Source organism: Rana temporaria, chromosome 12 (genome assembly GCF_905171775.1).
Source record: "Rana temporaria chromosome 12, aRanTem1.1, whole genome shotgun sequence".
Classification (NCBI taxonomy): domain Eukaryota; kingdom Metazoa; phylum Chordata; class Amphibia; order Anura; family Ranidae; genus Rana; species Rana temporaria.
This window is the reverse complement of record NC_053500.1, coordinates 134,109,273-134,129,321: the sequence shown is the minus strand read 5'-3', so window position 1 is coordinate 134,129,321 and position 20,049 is coordinate 134,109,273. Positions and strand designations below refer to the sequence as shown.

Here is a 20,049-nt window from a genome sequence, read left to right as displayed (position 1 = left end):
GCGGCGGAACACACAGCTATTGAAACAAAAGCTGTGATGTTCCCCGCTCTGATCATCCAGTGGCGACTCTCTTCTCTTCCCCTCTGTGATCCTTGGTGCTTCCCCCCCCCCCCTCCCCGGCTCCCAGTCAGCCCTTCTCGCCAGCCATCAAAATCTACTCGCAAAATTTGAGCGTGCGAGTGGAATTTTTGAGAGCTGATCTACATTATACATTGGTTTTATTTACCAGTTCTCAGGAACATTCCACAAGAAGCGCTGATCAGCATCCACAGCGGTAGCAAGACCTTTAGCTGGAAGGAGCCCCATGACCCTTTTGCCAGCAGGGTCACGGCCAGAAAACTCCATTCCAAGCATGCACTGCTGCAGCGCCAAGTCACCTTGTAACGAAAAGATGAAAAATGAAGCATTAACAATGTACCAAAAAAAAAAAAAAACATATGTCGACATACTAGCCAAGATCAAATATTCCAAATCATATACAGCAGTAAAAAAAAAAAAAGGAGGGGGTTATTCAATGCCATCTACATGGAACACGATTACAATTTTCCCTGGTTTTGAGAAACTTGGGAAGATACACATTTTCTGTTTTTCCTGATGACCATTATCAGCAGGACAGAAATTGATGGGAAATGCAAAATATTATAGTTGTCACCAGTGGAGGAGCCCATGTTCTGGTGTCTACTCTCTGGGAAGTCCCCACACTTTGGAGCAAGTTCCTTTTATTTTCTGCTGCACCCCTAAGACAGAAAGTGACAGTAGATTCTCCTCAACAGGATACCAATAGATAAAAATGTATTTAGAATACCGCTTCAATACCTGGCACTTACACCCCCTTCCTGCCCAGGCCAATTTTCACCTTTCAGCGCTGTCGCATGGTCATGCAACGCTGTAGCCAAACAAAATTTCAATCATTTTTTTGAGACAGATAGATACTTCTTTTGGTGGTATTTAATCATCACTGGGTTTTTTATTTTATTTAAAGAAAAAAGCTCAAAAATGTGGAAAATATATATATATTTTTTTTTTAGTTTCTGTTGTAATTTTTTTGTAAATAAGTACATTTTCTCCTTCACTGATGTGCACTCATGAGGCTGCACTGATAAACACTGATGAGGTGGCACTGATGAGGAGGCACTACTAGGCAGCACTGATGGACGCTGATGAGGTGGCACTACTATGCAGCACTCATGAGGCTGCACTGATGGACACTGATGAGGTGGCACTGATGAGGAGGCACTACTATGCAGCACTGATGGACACTGATGAGGTGGCACTACTATGCAGCATTGATGGGCACTCACGAGGCTGCACTGATGGACACTGATGAGGTAACACTGATGAAGATGCACTACTATGCAGCACTGATGGGCACTGATGAGGTGGCACTACTATGCAGCACCGATGGGCACTGATGAGGTGACACTACTATGCAACACTGATGACGTGGCACTGATGAGGTGGCACTACTATGCAGCACTGATGAGGTGGCACTACTATGCAGCACTGATGACGTGGCACTGATGAGGAGGCACTACTATGCAGCACCGATGGGCACTGATGAGATGACACTACTATGCAACACTGATGACGTGGCACTGATGAGGTGGCACTACTATGCAGCACTGATGAGGTGGCACTACTATGCAGCACTGATGACGTGGCACTGATGAGGAGGCACTACTATGCAGCACTGATGGGCAGTACTGATGAGCAGGCACTGAAAGGCCTTTGATCCGCTGATGAAGTCACAAAACGCTGGAAGGGGAAAAAAAAATCAATCAATCATTCTCTATGGAGATGGTTTACATCTTCCACTCCAAAACACCTGAAGCTCCAAAATGGCTGAAGCTCAAACAAGTTCTGGAACTTTTTTTTTTTTTATAAATTGCACAATCTATTCTGGTGAATAAAACAGGAACACATCTATCTAATTAAATGATAACTGAAAGTGCACGTGTCCTTAAACTCAAATGGGTATCAAAATTCAATGGTTGCATCTACTGCTTGGCAAAGTCCTCTTACCAACCACTGTGCAGTCTTATACATTGGTTGACGATTATGTTTCCTGCTATAGCAATAGAAGCTCTTACCTGGGATGGCATCAGGGGGTAGTTTCCCGGTTGCCAGCATGATGTCCCGGAAGTTGAGTGAGGCGTAGTAGACTGTACACAGTTTCACGTTGGGGTTAGTGGGCTGGAAATGACGCAGGGGAGAGGCGATCCAGCGCAGAGTGGAGAGGTCACCCCGGGTCAGGACATTCACAAAAGCAAACCGAGTGTTATCCTGAGCTTGATCTGTACAAACGAGATTAAATATCCATAAATATGAGAGTCGGACAACGGCTTATTGGCAGAGAAAGTCCAGTAGGTGGACACTCAGGCGACTCAACCATTTCCTTTTTACACATACACACATGTGATTTATCCCGTGAGCTCCCCTTATAACTCTTGTATCGATGGTATGGGTTCAAATGTTGTTGACATATATCGGGCTCCATTCACACCAATGCATTTTTGTGCCTGTGCGCTTTTGGAAAGAGTCAGGGACTTTTTTAAATGCAAAACTGTGCCGTTTTTTGGTTCAATAGACTTCAATAGAGAAGCTGCAGAAAAGCATGTAGTGCATTTTTGCCACGATTTTTACACGTTTCGTCATCAATCCTGACGTTATCGGAAGCTTCTGACGACGTCAAGATTCATGACGAAACGTGCAAGACTGGAACGTACATTTCACTACGTCACGTCTTTGTGGAACGCATGCCGACTCTGGTGTGGGTTACACGGCTTTCGACATCTCCCCCATTGTGTTTGCGGCTGTTCGCATATGGAGGGTCATAGACTGTTTTTTACTGGTTTTATGCTGAAGCCCACTATGAGGAGTCCATCCTCTGTTTTTCCTTCCTTTACAGCTGGTGACATTCCATCTTGAAGTCACGCTCTACCTGGAGGAGGGGGGGACACTGGAGGATTTGCCTAAAAGACCCGAAGAGGTCAGGGAGATCCCACAAGCCCCTTATGATCCCTCCTGTCATAGGGCAGGGGGATCTACAACATCTGGCGAGTGTACATCCACACTTAATTGTCACCATATGATCCATGTAGGAAGATTTTCTTTCCATTAAGCCCCGTACACACGACCAGTTTCCTCGGCAGAATTCAGCTTCCGACCGAGTTTCTGGCTGAATTCTGCCGAGAAACCCGGCCGTGTGTACAATTTCGCCGAGGAAGCCGACGAGGAGCTCGACGAGGAAATAGAGAAGCTGTTCTCTATTTCATCGTTGTTCTATGGGAGCTTTCGGCCCGCCGAGCTCCTCGGCGGCTTCAGGGCTGAACTGGCGGAGGAACTCGATGTGTTTGGCACGTCGACTTCCTCGGCCGTGTGTACGGGGCCTGAGAGTACTTGAAAGATTTTTTGTGACTTAGTTTGTCACATTTGGACTAATTTTGGTCATATGTTCACATGTTTTTTTTAAGGACAGTTCAACTATATAACTTTTTTGTTTCACATCATTTAAAATGTGTATTTAGTACATTGTATGCATTATCTCTGTGTTGTGTACCAACTTCTGTAAAGTTTTGAAAAAAAGTTTTGAAAAAAAAAAACAATAAAAAAAAAAAAAACGAATTTGGAAAAATAAAAATACATAAATCAGTATAATACATTTTTATTTATTAAGAACTCAAAGCATATGGATGCATGCTACTCACTAACCTTTCTGAAAGGGAACATGGCGGAATGACCCCCACTTTCCGCCATGGTAAACATTCATCACCAAATCTTTGCCTTGCAGCTGCTGGAGCTCCTTGTCAGGAACTTCATACGCTTCCACTTCAGAATTAAAGATGCACCTGGGAGTGAAAAATCACAAGATAATCGCGTGGAAAGGGAGATCAGTGAACAAATAATTACCCATCAAGCTATTCAAGAGCTGCTTAATTTTATAAACGCAATGAATCTACACCTTATATGGTTAAAAAGCAAATACATTACAAAGTTTACCTAAAGTGCAGCGTTTATGTATGGATTTTTTTTTTATTGTTTATGTTCAGGAACAAAAAAATACATATAATAATAATATAATAATAATAATTATTATAATAATAATAATAATTAAATAAATATAATAATAATATTAATATTAATAATATTAATATTAATAATATTAATAATAATAATAATAATCATCATTTTCAGGTGCCTTTTCATTTTTAAAATAGTGCATGATTTATTTTTAATTTACATTCCAGCAGGTGGCACCCTTTTCACTTGTTTACTGTCTATTCTTAGCTGCTCTGCTGCTGCTGCAAAAAAAAGCCTTGTGTTTACAGTCATTAGCTCAACATCAAATTAAAAACAGAACTGATTGAAGCAGACATGGTTGACACCCTGTGGGTGCATCTTCTTGCTTGATGCATCTGGCCAGTGGGCCTAGGACAGTGATGGAGAACCTTGGCACTCCAGATGTTTTGGAACTACATTTCCCATGATGCTCGTGCACTCTGCAGTGTAGTTGAGCATCATGGGAAATGTAGTTCCAAAACATCCGGGGTGCCAAGGTCCTCCATCCCTGGTCTAGGAGCTTAAAATACATCCTTTAGGCCGGTGGTCATAAACCCTGTCCCACTAACAGGCCAGGTTTTATGTATTACCTTGGGGAGATGCAGACTAGAATACTGCAATCACTGAGCAGCAAATGATATTACCTGTGATGTATTTCAGTTATTTTGCAAACCTGGCCTGTTAGTGGGCCCCGAGGACAGGGTTGATGGCCACTTCTTTAGGTCAGTGGTTTTCAACCCTGTCCTCAAGTACCCACAACAGGCCATGTTTGCAGGTTTCTTGCACAGGTGCTTGAAATCAGAGTCAATGGCTTGGTATTTTGGACAGCTATTTCATCTAAGAGAAATTCCCAAAACATGGCTTGTTGGGGGGTACTTGAGGACAGGGTTGAGAACCACTGGTCTAGGCCACTGAGCTTTAGCCCAGGTTCACACTGGGTACGATTTGAGATGCGATTTCACATGTCAAATCGCATCTTAAATCGGTGGCATTTGCCGGCAATGGCACCGTCTTAATCGTTGCTGCACCGATTTCAAAAAGTAGTTCCTGTACTACTTTTTGTGATTTCGGGCCGCGATTTACATTGACATCTGTGCAGAAGTCTCTTAAATCGCGGCCGAAATCGCGGCAAAACCGCAGCCGCGAAATCGCGATTTTATCGCGATTTTGAATTCGCAGCAGTGTGAACCTAGCCTAAAGAACACTGAGCAGTGGTTTAGTTTTCCCACTTATGGTGGTTATGAATGTAAACACTCAGAAACTAGTTGTTCACCTTCTGCATCAAGTGATGAGAAACCCCAATACTCAGCTGAGCTGTCCTACAATGTATGTATGTATGTATGCTTATTGCATGTTCTGTCATAAAGCATTATGGAATAGAATTGCATTAGGTAAATAAAATAAATACCTGAGTCGGTGTCCCCCGGGTTCCTGGCGCAGACAGTTTACCATCCCAACAATGCCGGAATTTGGTTGCTTCAGGGCAGCAAGCCAAATATGGTGATCAGTAGAATCTGCCATTAATTCCTGTGTGGCACAAACAAAACATTAACTATAACAAAGTAGGCTTGGCTGTTTTTGGGGTGGGTGGTGGCATCACCAGTTATATCATTTACATTCAATATAATAGTGAATCCTGGGAATGATTACAAGATTAGATAATAATGACGTTTCACTAGGCTGATTCTTCTGCAGTTTTGCAATGTGACAACTTCCTGTCTTTAAGACCAACACACCTTTGTTGGAGGCCCGATACACTATTGCACAGTGTGGTTCCACCAGACTGTGTCCTGTATTGGTATACAGTGGGGAAAAAAAATATTATTTGATCCCCTACTGGTTTTGTAAGTTTGCCCACTTACAGAGAAATGAAGGATCTATATAAAATTTAAAATGCATAACCCTGCCCTGCAAGGCTGCAACGGTCCTTATTGGGTCCTTTATTAAATATACGCCTTATATTTAGATATCCATGCACAATCCCCCCCCTGTCCGCCGCGGGGGGGAACCAATTGGGCCTCCTGGCTCCGCGCCTGACTAAATTACTCATCGGGTAAGCCACCATCTTTCTCACACATCTTACATTTTACTGCTGAATTATATTATATGTATTTTATTGTATTATCTATTCTATCGATTGGCTCTCCTGAAGAAGCGGTACAATCCAGAGAAACTAGTTGAGACCCCGACCAATCTCTGATTTTTATAATTGTCCGTTTTCCAAATTTGTAATAAACTTTTAAAATAATAATATTAATTATAATAATGTTTACTGTCTTTCATCAGTACCAAAATAGTCCTATTAATTGGGTGGGTTGCTCTAGGTGTAGCCTCAGCAACTATTTCCTTGCCCCCACCCCCCCCTGCTTTTCCACTTTAACCTGGATGATGGTTTTCTTGTAGTTGTGTAGCACCCTCTAGTGTGCTAGAGGTCGTTTTTTTGAGGACAGGTACATTTCCAGGCTTGGTTGGTGGCCAAGTCTGGGTGTGATTTGATGATCTGGGTTGGGAGTGGCTCAGAGCAGTGCTGGGTGACTCACAGGTGGTGTCACTAAGACCTCCCTCTTCTTCCAGATAGAGAGGTGGAGCCACCTGGGGTATTCTAAGGAGCCATGACCAATCCCCAAATTGGATTGGCAGGGGGCAGGCCTCCTTAAATACCCAGGGTCAGCCCAGCTAGGGGAGGAGTAGATTGGGTGGAAGAATGGTGTGTTAAGCTTTCCGGGAGCTTTTGAGGGAACTCCCCAGTCTGGGGGTGTGTGTGTGTGTGTGTGTGTGTGTGTGTGACCTTGGGCCTGGGCTCGGGTGCGGACGGAGCCCGCTAAGAAAACGTGGATGTGTCCTGGACAAGAGGCACAGGAGAGGACAGCTTAGGGTATTCAGCTGGTGACATGACCATCCTGCAGAAGCCAAAATGGCTATACCAAGGACCATCCCCTATCCACCCCTTCCCTGCTCCAGTTCTAGGTTAGAAATATCCAGAAATGCTGCTTTGGAGGAACAAGTTAGAACATCCCAATAACCAAATGTCAGGATAGGCAAGCATGGTGGAATTTATGATCTTGCTTAGACAGCCTACCTTGAGCGATTCCACCCATGAACAATCCATGTCTTCCACCGATAGAGTTATAGGCGTCTTCTGTGCTCCACGTCGACGGCATAGGAAAATGACGGAGCTGTAGAAAGATTTCTTCATGGCAACCAAATCCAAAGAGGCGGCTTCAAACAATTCCTCCCACTCTGCCTGTCAGGGATAGAAAACTATTACCAGGCTTTGTGTATACGAAGTTAAATTTTTTAACCTGCACACCAGTAGATACAACGTCCACCTAAGGCCCCTTTCACACTACTGAGACTTCAAAGTCGGGTTAGGGTTTCCCATTGAAGAATATGGCTAGGACTCAGGAGACATTTAAGACAATTAAGTCGGGGAATGAAAAAGTCGTGGTAAGAATGCGCAAGACGCTTACCCCGACTTGTTCATTCCCCGACTTAGTTGGGGTAGGCGGTATACTTTGGTGGGGTCGGGCAGCCACACCCTGTGACCTTTGACCTCTGGGAACCCGCCTTCTGACCTTTGACCGCCTTCGACAAGAATTCAGAGCGTCTGTGGAAATGCAGGAGAGCATTTCTGATGCGTGATACTAATGATGGCAAGAAGACCTGACTTGCAATAGGTGTTTCAATTCATCCCAAAGACATTCAGTAGGGTTGAGGTCAGGGCTCTGTGCAGGCCACTTGAGTTCCTCCACCCCAAACTCATCAATCCATGTCTTTATGGAGCGGGATTTGTGCACTGGACAGTTATGCTTGACCTGAAAATTGGCCTACTCCAAAATGTTAGAAGATTGCATTTTAAATGATTGTGCAAATCCAATCTAAAGAAGGACCCTTATGAGGTTCTTCTGTGTAAGCCCATTGCGGAACTTCTTCGTCCCGAACACCAGCTGGCATTGCATCTTTTTACTGCAACTAAACTGACTATAGCAAGGGCTTGGAAGACACCGATACTTAGCCTTGAGCGGTTAAAATCTGTATGAACAATATTATGGTAAACAAAAAATTGACAGCTATACTATTGGACACCCACGACAAATTTTTCCGGGTTTGGCAACCTTGGGTTGCCTATATTCAACATATTCAACCTTCAACAGTAATGCAAGGCTTTCTCCCTGGTGTGGAGTGTCGTGCTCACCCCCTCCCTTGGACTACGGGAGAGTCAGGACGCTCTCTACATTGCAGAAAGAGAAAGGAGCTGTGTGTTAGTGGGCGTCCTGACTCTCCTGTAGTCCAAGGGAGGGGGCGAGCACGACACTCCACACCAGGGAGAAAGCCTCGCATTACTGTGTGGAGTTACAGACAGAAGAACAGGAAGTGAGGATTTCTCAGAAGAAATAAGGACATTTAAAAGCAAAATGCAAGGATGAGGTAAGTGAAGGAGGACTGCACTAAGGTAAAGGAAGATATTTTAGGGGGAAAAAAATTGTACCTTTACATCCCCTTTAAGACCCTGTAAAATTCCAATGATCCATATGGGGATGCCAAATCCCTTACATGTTATGTATAACTACTCCTGGAACTTCAAGGACTTGAACATATCTATATGGCTAATGCCCCGTACACACGATCGGAAATTCCGACAAGCAAAGTGCGATGTGAGCTTTTGGACAGAAATTCCGACCGTGTGTAGGCTCCATCGGACTTTTGCTGTCGGAATTTCCGCCAACAAAAGATTGAGAGCTGGTTCTCAAATTTTCTGACGGAAAAAATTCTGATGGGAAATTCCGATCGTCTGTAGCAATTCCGACATACGAAATTTCCGACGCATGCTCGGAAGTACTGAAATTAATTTTCTCGGCTCGTCGTAGTGTTGTACGTCACCGCGTTCTTGTCGGTCGAAAGTACAGAGAACTTTTGCGTGACCGTGTGTATGCAAGCCAAGCTTGAGCGGAATTCCGTGGAAAAAAAACACCCAAGGTTTTTCTGACGGAAAATCTGATCATGTGTATGCGGCATTTGTTTATTTTCTTTTGAAGTTTTCTTTATTTTTCCATGATATGACCATCAATGGGATGTATTGTTATGTTGATCCGAATCTTAATAAAACCCTTTGTACAAGAAAGTGTTTTTGTGTGTTGTAGCATTACCAGTACCCTTCACTAGAAACACCTGAACTTAATAACTTGGAGAAGGGTCCACACATGTTTGGCCATATAGTGCAAGTTAGGATGGGTGTCTAAAGAAAGGACTGTCTTTGATACCCGTTAAAGCATTATTTTAATGTTGCTAGTACCCCGTTTCCCTGAAAATAAGCCCTGGTGTGAGTTTCTGGGATGGCTGCAATATAAGCCCTACCCTAAAAATAAGCCCTAGTGTGTTTTTTGTAGCCAAAATTAATATAAGACCCAGTCTTATTTTCGGGGAAACACGGTAAGAGGAAGGACCTGGCTGGAGGCCACAGCAATAAGAACAGCGCCTCCTACAGATACTTTGGTCACCAGATCTAATAGCATTCTAATTGCTAATTTTATTGCATCTTACCTGAGAGAGAAGCCCATCTTTCTGCTGAAGATTTTGCGTCCTCAGAAAGGCTATGCTTTCTCCAAGGATATCTCCTTTCAGAAGCGTGTGCAGCAAAACAAAAGCTCCTTCTTTTACTGCGGCAGCCATATTGGGAAGGACCTGTCTGGGGTCTTTCAGAAGATGTCCTGAGCTGTTACACACCAGCAAGTCGGCTCCTGTTAAATTGTTAGGTGGTGAGACCAACGGGTCCCACTGCTCCACAGCCACTCCTGCCACTTCGAGATCGCCGCTCAGCTCCGAGAGGACTTCTAGTGTCCGGTCAGTGGCTGTATAATCCACCTGCAGCATTGGTTGGGTGTTCAGGAGACTTAGCACATGAGATGATAAATGGCCGTTTTCTGCGAGGGCCTGTGGAAAATAGTAAGGGGGTCCGGTGGTTAGACAGATACGAGAGAGATTCATTGAAAGTCTGCAAAGCCCTAATGCAATATGAAATCTTATTGGAAGGCTCACATCTTTGTTTCTCTTTATAGCCCTGCACTGGCGTAGACTAGGATTTTACTTGGAAATGCTTAACCACTTAAGGACCGGGCCTATTTTTCAGACTCAGCGTTTACAAGTTAAAATCTTTTCTTTTGCTAGAAAATTACTTGGAATCCCCAAACATTCTAAATGTTTTGTAACCCGGAAGGGAGGGGAGGACAGCCTGTGAAAGAGAGCTGAACCCTGCACATTGTGCACAGCACACCCCTGAACTCTGAACACTGTGCACAGCACATCCCTGAACTCTGAACACTGTGCATAGGGCACCCCTGAACCCTGCGCTCAGTACGCAGAGCACCCCTGAACCCTGCCCTCTGTACGCAGAGCACCCCTGAACCCTGCCCTCTGTACGCAGAGCACCCCTGAACCCTGCCCTCTGTACGCAGAGCACCCCTGAACCCTGCCCTCTGTACGCAGAGCACCCCTGAACCCTGCCCTCTGTACGCAGAGCACCCCTGAACCCTGCGCATCCCTGAACCCTGCACTCTGCACATCCCTGAACCCTGCACATCCCTGAACCCTGCACATCCGTGAATCCTGCACATCCCTGAACCCTGCACTCTGCACATCCCTGAACTCTGCGCATCCCTGAACCCTGCACACAGCGCATCCCTGAACCCTGCACACAGCGCATCCCTGAACCCTGCACACAGCGCATCCCTGAACCCTGCACACAGCGCATCCCTGAACCCTGCACACAGCGCATCCCTGAACCCTGCACTCTGTACACAGTGCATCCCTGAACCCTGTACATAACACGCTCCTTGTAGTTATTGCCTGTTTAAATTGTTAGAACATTTGACCACACCCATCGTTTGATGCGGTTTGTCGGGGGGGGGGGGGGGGGGACTATACCGGCTCCCCTCTTTTTCCAGCAGCTAGATCACATACCACCGTACTCTAGGCAGACCAAGTACAGTTCCATCATAGTGCTATCTGCACTTACCTCAATGATTTTGATCCGGTGTGCACTGCCGTTCTCCAGCACTGTATCTAGACAAGTTTTAAAGCTTGAAGAATTAAGTAGCCCGTTCAGTAGGGGGTCTTCTCGGACCTGATTGCTTTTTTGTTGAAGGGTCTCTTCCAGCTCTGAATGCAGGTTGCCATTGAGTTCCAGGTTACAGATCTCTGTGAGAACATGGAGAAGACCCTGGTCGGAGGACACGCTCAAGTCTTTCTTCCTCTGGCCGCCTACTGCAGATTTGGTTCCAGGAATATCCAGCTTTAACCCATGTTGTGCCACTTTTAATTCCAGTTCACAGATCTTCTCTGCAAGACAAAGCAACAGAACTTGGTGTGTATCAGTCAGTTCTGCTCTGGAGTCTAGATGTGTTGTCTACTCTTATCACTTTTAAAGGGTAATTTCACTTTCGGGGGAAAAAAAAATAAAAAATAAAAAATAAATCCCCAAACCATAGTATATACCAGTGATGGCGAACTTTGGCACCCCCAGATGTTTTGGAACTACGGGGCAAATCCACAAAAAACCTGCCTAACTTAACTTTTAGCAGTTAAGTTATACTTGCGGAAAATTTCTACCTAAGTGCCCGATCCACAAAGCACTTACCTAGAAATTTTCGGCTGTGTAACTTAAGTGCCCTTCTCATCCAGGGGGCGATGCCAATTTAAATGAGGCGCGCTCCCGCGCCGGCCGTACTGCGCATGCTCGTGACGTCATTTTCCCGACGGGCAGCGCGCGAAATTACGTTACGTCGGGCTTTGTGGATTGCGATGGGACAATAAAGTTGCGTCGGGTAAAAAAAAAGTTACGCGCCTGGAAAAAAAATTCAAAATTTAAAAAAAAACGCGGCGATCGAAAAAAAGGTCTGTTTTTACAAGGTGTTACTAGTTTACACTTTGTAAAAGCAGAACTAATTTTACGTATGCAAACGTAAACTTACGCAGAAAACACAAAGCTGAAAAGCTTTGTGGATCTCCATAAGTCCTCATTTGCATACGCAAAGCGGCATTTCGACTCAAAATGCCCCCAGATGCGGTACTGCATCCTAAGATCCGACAGTGTAAGTCTCTTACAGATGTCGGATCTTCTGCCTATCTTTGGAAAACTGATTCTGAGGATCAGTTCCAAAGATAGGCACAGGGATACGCAGGCTGAACATCAGTTCCGCCTGCGTATCCCTTTTGAGGATTTGGCCCTACATTTCCCATGATGCTCATGCATTCTGCAGTGTTGTTGAGCATCATGGGAAATGTAGTTCCAAAACATCTGGGGTGCCAAGGTTTGCCATAGCTGGTATATACCATTGCTATACAAGGCATATTGTGATTCACTGTAATATGGCAACCTAGAGGCGTTCTGTACACAGTTTCTGTTCAAAAGGCTCCAAAAATGTAATTTCCCGCTTGTGTGATTGGCTCACTGATCTTCCCAGAAGTTTGCACTAAGATACAATTTAGATTTTTTTTTGTTTCACAAAGATACAAGTCAGATTTTAGGCATCCCCTGCAATAGGAATTTCATTTGGATGAGATACTCCCTAAGGGGTTAACGACTTCTAAAGGGATTCAGGCATTGCAGCTTTTCTCATCAGAACACAAAATTAATGCACCAGGTGATTATAATGACTCCGTTACCCCCATTCACATCTTTTTCTGCAGAGCAGAAAAGGGTAGGAACCTGTAAGTTTCCTAAAACCACTGCAATGTACATTGATCACCCAGAGGTAACTTTTTTTTTTCCTCCTCAAGAAAAGTGGAATTACCATTTAAAGTGTCACTATTAGAAGGTATCATAGGTGTGCAGAGCCAAATGCATTAGGGTGTGCACCCCAAAGCTCAAACACACACTACCGATCACTCACGCTGTTCATTCAGAATGGGAAGGGGCCAGTAAATTACATATTTATCGGCCCCTTCACTCACTCACCCTAAATCTACCCAACAGCAACAGCTGGCGGAAGAGGAGAGGCAGGAAGTCGTAAGTGCTGTGGGGGGGGAAGGGCTAGGGCAGTAGGGGGAATCTTTACTGCACAGAATGATTGGGGTGTGCCTGGGCACACCTGGCACACCCTGTGTGCACGCCTATGGAAGGTATACAATGCAGCCACCTAGAGTTGCCTGCATATATTTGAGGCAGCTTACACTCCCGCCACAATGCCTGGATCCACAGCCCATTCCTATATGGCAAAGTTACAACTCTTCCTTGTCGCTACGTTTCTTTGCTATTAAATTAGTTGCTTTTATTCTAATGTGGATCCTGCAATCCTGTCTCCATGCCCCTGTAGCATTAAATACTCTCTCTATTGGTCAGTGAAAAAACCCAATATAATGGGCCCATATGTGTTTCCCCTGATACACCACGTACCTGTACAGTGTTCCAGTAGAGCGTGGAGGTCCTCATCTCCTTGCAGACAGTCTTCTTCAAAGTACGGAGTGAAGACAAAGCTCTCCAGGGTTGGCGGAGTTTGCTGCTGCTGCCGACGAGGAGCTGTGGTGGCATGGAGTCCCGATATTTGAACACCTCCAGATACTATCCTTGCCAAACAGTTGTTAACAGCAACTGGTACAGCTGCAATGATAAGAAACAGACAGTGAAGCGTTGACTAAAAAGTTGATTGAAGAATCGGAAGTGAAATAATAAATGATTTAACGCTAGGAGTAGTGATTTGGCCGCAAGGGTGAAAAGGTCCATCACCTTAAGATAGGCATCTCAGACTGACGGCCCTCCAGCTGTTGCAGAACTACAAGTCCCATCATGCTTCTGCCTGAGGGAGTCATGCTTGCAACTGTCAGCCTTGCAGTGCTTCATGGGACTTGTCGTTTTGCAACAGCTGGAGGGCCACCAGTTTGAGACCCCTGCAAGATGATAGCAAAAACTAAGGATTCATGGAGTTGGATTTTAGGGGGACACCCAGTAGGCAAGTCCTCAAAAGCTTTGCCACTGTCCAGTCACCCGACAGTACCAGCCTTTAACCCTAGGTCTATTAATATCAAGCATGCCCTATACCAGGGATATGCAATTAGCGGACCTCCAGATGTTGCAAAACTACAATTCCCATCATGCCTCTGCCTCTGGGTGTCATGCTTGTGGCTGTCAGAGTCTTGCTATGCCTCATGGGACTTGTAGTAGCTAATTGCATATCCCTGCCCTATACTGTACGATCGAGATAAAAATAATTCATGAAGAACCATTACCCAAGGAAAGGTGAATAAATCTATACATGATACTTGTAGGAACTCCTAGCTTCATTTTTTTTTTAGAGGAACACTTCATACTTCTGGGTCTTTAAAGGTCTTAACAGGTATCCAAAAGGTGTAGCTTGTTAAAATAAGGTGAAGGCAGCTTTAGTATTAGTCAATATTTCATATGCATATGAAATATTGCTTACTAAACATAAATATCAAAACCATACCTAAACTATATAAATGCGTGGTCACCCACATGCCTATAGCAGCCCGCCTGACCATCCCCTAAGGATAGAAGACCTCTAATGCGCACAATGTTTCAGATTTAATAGCTAGAGTCAAAGGCCAATATATCTCCGAAAAGTTCTTCTCATATTCCTCTAACTGCATGCCCCAATTTCTAGGTAGATGGCAATTATGGGTATCCAAATTTCCAAGACAGTGGTAATGTCTAATTTCGTCTTTTCTTTATTTTTTTCTTCTTTAATTTTCTTTGTTTCGTTGGGTTTTGGCTTCTATGTTAAAGCCTCTCGTTTGTACAGTGGAACCTATGATTACGAGCATAATGCATTCCAGGAGAATGCTTGTAATCCAAAGCACTCGAAATAGCAAAGCGAGTTTCAACACAGAAGTCAATGGAAACAAAGATAATTCGTCCAGCATTGACTTCTATTGCATGCAATATTGCATGTGGCCAGAGGTGGGGGGGGGGGGTGGGCGCCGGAGAGCCTCGGAAATACTCGGTGACAGCTCGGCTGAACCCGGAAACCCCTAGGAACCCTTTCGGATTTTCATTCTTATTTTTGGATTTCCGAGTTTTAAAAAATCCGAAATTTCCAATTTTCCAAATTCCGGATATTTGTCTAAATTCATTAAAAAATGAATTTGGAACTAAATGAATTGCACATGTCTACTTATAACATTGTTTTGAGATAACTGTACTTGCTCTGTAATGTTGAAGTCATTTTGTAGTTCCTACAAGCAACTACCCCAGTTCCTCAGTGGCTTGGAGAATCTATGAAGCGTCTTCAACATTACAGAACAAGTTCAGTTAAATGTGACCAACTACTACCAGCTATGCCATGCCGTGGATAAAGGAGATCCTTCATAGACCCTGCACAGAAGGTTACAAGAACACTGACAAGATATATTGAAGAGGAAAGGACTATATTCAGGGCTCGAGTCCTGCGGGAACACGTGGGAATGGCATCCCTGCACTTTTTTCACAGCAGGAACGCCGTTCCCTTTGCAGGACTAGAGCCCCCCCCCCCCGAGCGGCCTCGCTGCATAGTGAAGGACTCGACTCGAGTCACTGTCAGGAGCAGGCGAACTGAGCCGAGCAGACTCTGAGCTCCTCCTCTAGGCTCCAGTATTTTCTGTGAAATATATATATGCATATGAGCGTATCATTTTTTTTTTTTTTTTGTGGGGGAGTGCATCTTGGGTGGGAGTTCCCACACTTTTTGCCCCAGGACTTGACCCCTGACTGTATTGGTTCTTTGGAAACAATGGAACTACTGCTTAATGGCTGCAGAGATTTTTCGGGCAGAAGTAGAATGCTTTTGTCTGATAACATGCCCTCATAGCCCACACATGTGCTGGAAATCACATACCTTTCTTGTCATGTGGACTTGGACAGACGTGTTCCTCGTGTGTTGTTGGGTCGATGTGTACAGACAGGATTCTTGTGGGTAATCGGAGGCTGCGACCTTTTATTCCCAAGACCATCATCTGCAGCATGGTATCCAGGAACGTCACCCAGTTTCCTGTCCACTGCAACTTCCCTCTGTCACCTAGGAAAACATACAGTGGTTAGCTTCATATTTCATTTAAAGCAGAGTTCCACCCTGAAAAAAATCTTTCCACCAAAAAAAAAAAAAAATGTTTTACTTACCCTAAATAGCTGTTGCTGTTGCTTCATCTTTCGCATGGATTCTCTTCCTCATCCTACACTCGGTTTCTTCTTGTGAATGGGGCGCGCTGCATTCTGGAAACTGTGTGTATCCCAGAAAGCAGCCGGCCCATTCACAAAGCGCCGCGCTGCTCGCACATGCGCAGTAGGAAACGGGCAGTGAAGCCACAAGGGCTTCACTGCCTGTTTCCCTTACTGTGGATGGTGGCGCCTGGAGCTGCCAGGATCGAGACTCTGAATGGTAGTTTGGAAATGTGGTCACCCTAATGGTGGGAACTCGTCCTAATGGATACAGAAGGTGCCTAGACATGGGAACTCAGCACAGGGATGGAGGGAACTCCTTATAATGGGCACAGCAGTTGTGTAGACCTGGGAACTCAGAGCAGGGATGGAGGGGAACCCCTCATAATGGGCACAGCAGTTGTGCAGACCCAGGAACTCAGCGCAGGGATGGAGGGGAACCCCTCATAATGGGCACAGCAGTTGTGCAGACCCAGGAACTCAGCGCAGGGATGGAGGGGAACCCCTCATAATGGATCAGCAGTTGTGCAGACCCAGGAACTCAGCGCAGGGATAGAGGGAACCCCTCATAATGGATCAGCAGTTGTGCAGACCCAGGAACTTAGCGCAGGGATAGAGAGAACCCCTCATAATGGATCAGCAGTTGTGCAGACCCAGGAACTTAGCGCAGGGATAGAGAGAACCCCTCACAATGGATCAGCAGTTGTGCAGACCGGAACTCAGCACAGGGATGGAGGGGAACCCCTCATAATGGATCAGCAGTTGTGCAGACCCAGGAACTCAGCACAGAAATATCACCAGGAGAGGAGACTCATAAAGAATGACAACATCCAGCTCTCTTCACCAAGAATACACAAGCCACCTCACCTCTACTGTTGGATTCAAGAATTCCTTGGAATGTGGGTCCATAGTCATATCCTCGCAGTCTCAATTCTTTGTAAACATCTTTATCTGACAAGAGGAAGTCTTCCTTCTCACTGTTCCCAATCACAGATTCTGTGCGCTGTGAGCGGAAATCATCCAGGCTGTTCTCTTCCATGACGGAAATCTTCCCTAGAAAATTAATTTTAATACGTTTTATCTTTGTACATTTCGAAATGGTTGCTTCTGTGTGGTTGGTGCCGAGGTGTTCTTTATGGTAATGAAATGTCAGTTGACCTACCGCTAGCTGCTAGGTTTCCGCTCTCTGAGACCTCAAACCGCTTGGATGCCGGCATGAGTCGAACCTCCAGCTGCACAATGCCTGGAAAGAGAGAGAAAGAAGAAAGGGTTAATTTTCTGGAACATATATACACAGGCCCATTTTAGTAAAGAGGTCATTTGTAACTTGCCCTCGACCCACCAGGGACCAAGATGAGAGATTGCTAGTGCCGACTTCTGAAAAGTCTAGGAGCCTGGCTTTAATTTGGACCCAGAACAAGATTTGTGACTATTTTATGACTTTCCTGATATGTCTAGTTGTTACCAGTCAGTGAGTGCAGAAGTACCGATGAAGCTAGTGGTTAGCAGTGGCAGCCCCCATATTTTCTCTTGTGACACTTTAAAGCCACTTCAGCCCGGAGGATTTGGCTGCCAAATGACCGGGCCACTTTTTGCGATTTGGCACTGCATCGCTTTAACTGACAATTGTGCGGTCGTGCGACGTGGCTCCCAAACAAAATTGACGTCCTTTTTTTGCCCCAGAAATAGAGCTTTATTTTGGTGGTATTTGATCACCTCTGCGGTTTTTATTTTTTGCGCTATAAAACAAAAATAGAGCGACAATTTTGGAAAAAAAAGCAATAGTTTGTACTTTTTGCTATAATAAATATCTCCAATTTTTTATAAAAAAAAGTGATTTTTTTTCTCAGTTTAGGCCGATATGTATTCTTCTACATATTTTTGGTAAAATAAGCGTATATTGATTGGCTTGCGCAAAAGTTACATAGGTAGATTCAGAAAGAGTTAGGCCGGCTTATCAGTAGATAAGCCGACCTAACTCAGAATCTAAGCCACCGTATGTTTAAGTGTATGCTCAAACAGAGATACGCTTAAACATATCTAAGATAGGACGGCTTGCGCCGTCCTATCTTAGATTGCAATTTTTTGGATGGCCGCTAGGTGGCGCTTCCATTGCGGCCGGCGTAGATTATGTAAATGAGTTTGTACGCCGATTCACGAACGTACGCCCGGCCGCCGCAGTCGAATTACGTCGTTTCCGTAAGGCCTTAGGCGGCCAAAAGTTATTCCACCTATGAGGTGGAATAACAGTGTTAAAGTATGGCCGCTGTTCCCGCCGCGAGGTTCGAATTTTTTACGTTGTTTGCATAAGTCGTCCGTGAATCGGGAGTTACGTCGTTTACGTCCACGTCGAAATCAATAGGCCCGTACGGCGTACTTAGCCGCAATGCGCACTGGGAAGTGTAGGCGCCCGGCACATGCGCAGTGTAAAAAAAAAACATCAAAAATGTGAGGTCAAGCCTCATTGCCATTAAACACGCCCCCCCCCCCCCCCAACCCATTTGAATTAGGCGCCCTTACGCCCGCCGTGTTTAACATACGCCGCCCTAAGTAAGGAGGTAAGTGCTTTCAGAATCATGTACTTTCCTCTCTTACTTAAGGCGGCGTAGTGTAAAAACGCTAGGCTACGCCGCCGCAGCTTTGCACCGTTCTATGTGAATCTACTTAATAGTGTCTACAAAATAGGAGGTAGTTTTATGGCATTTTTATTGTTTTTTTTTACTTGTTATGGCGCCGATCAGCGATTTTTATAGTTACTGCGACATTATGGCGGACACATCGGACACTTTTGATGCTATTTTGGGACCATTCACATTTATACAGCGATCAGTGCTTTAAAAATGCACTGTTTACTGTATAAATGTGACGGGCAGTGAAGGGGTTAACCAGTACGGGGCGAGGAAGGGGTTAAGTGTGTCCTAGGGAGTTCTTACAGTTAGGGGGCGTGGCTAACTGTGACACGTCACTGATCGCTGCTCCCGAAATAGAGTCCGCAGGTCCCGCGGGCACGATCACGGAGACCGCGGCGGGCGTGCCCGCTAGGGGGCAGTTTCAAAGCAACGTATATATACGTTGCTTTGCCTGCCCGTGCCATTCTACCAACGTAAATGTGCGTGAGGCAGTCAGCAAGCTGTTAAAGGGAAAGCTATGCGATTTTTCAGTGGCCACATTATCTCTAATCACTATAGTCACCTGTTTTAGGCAGGATTGTTGCTCTGTGGATTGTGACCTCTTCAAATACAACAGGGGTCTGCTCCATGACCACACCAAGAGACCTTGCGAGCGTCCTCCATGCCAGAACAAGATACCCGGTAGCGGGATACAAAACACGACCATCAATACAATGTCCACTCATAAAAATATCTGGGGAATCAGGGTTCATATCTGCAAGAAAATACAGCAACGTCCATTAGAAATTGTTTAAAAATACATAAAAATTTAGTTATAAACCTTTATCTGGAAGCCAGCATCATGCAAAGTCCTACTCTGTCCTTTGACAAAGGGTGTAGATCGATGGTGGTCATGTTACTTGATATAAGGTGCCCTAAAGTACAGCCATGGACATCCCCAAAGGGCTGCATATCAATGATGGTAATGCTAAAGAAAGCTGTCAGAGATTACAGACATGCTATAAAAGAAGAGAAAGAGAGAAGAGACTGCAAACATGGTATGGAAAATGGTCAGAGACTACAGGAGATGGTCAGACAAAATACATGGTACAAGGGAAGGTCAGAGACTGTGAATACACTATAGGAGCTGTTGGAGAATGAAAAGGATTTGGTCAGAGATGGCAGACAGGAGATGGTCAGAGACAGCAGACGTGGTACAAGAGATGGTCAGAGACG

General features: G+C 44.9%; 1 protein-coding gene across 1 annotated transcript in view; it reads right to left on the bottom strand.

The window, feature by feature from the left end:
* FASN (fatty acid synthase) overlaps positions 1-20,049 on the bottom strand; it is a 93,555-nt gene that overhangs the window by 25,527 nt on the left and 47,979 nt on the right. The window contains exons 17-28 of the mRNA XM_040330786.1: positions 19,397-19,588; positions 17,367-17,447; positions 17,072-17,257; positions 15,885-16,064; positions 13,451-13,654; positions 11,072-11,394; positions 9,601-9,990; positions 7,139-7,303; positions 5,468-5,586; positions 3,712-3,848; positions 2,091-2,294; positions 227-377 (exon numbers count right to left, since the gene is read on the bottom strand). Coding sequence (XP_040186720.1) covers positions 227-377; positions 2,091-2,294; positions 3,712-3,848; positions 5,468-5,586; positions 7,139-7,303; positions 9,601-9,990; positions 11,072-11,394; positions 13,451-13,654; positions 15,885-16,064; positions 17,072-17,257; positions 17,367-17,447; positions 19,397-19,588 — 2,332 coding nt within the window. The remainder of the gene's footprint in view (positions 1-226; positions 378-2,090; positions 2,295-3,711; positions 3,849-5,467; positions 5,587-7,138; positions 7,304-9,600; positions 9,991-11,071; positions 11,395-13,450; positions 13,655-15,884; positions 16,065-17,071; positions 17,258-17,366; positions 17,448-19,396; positions 19,589-20,049) is intronic.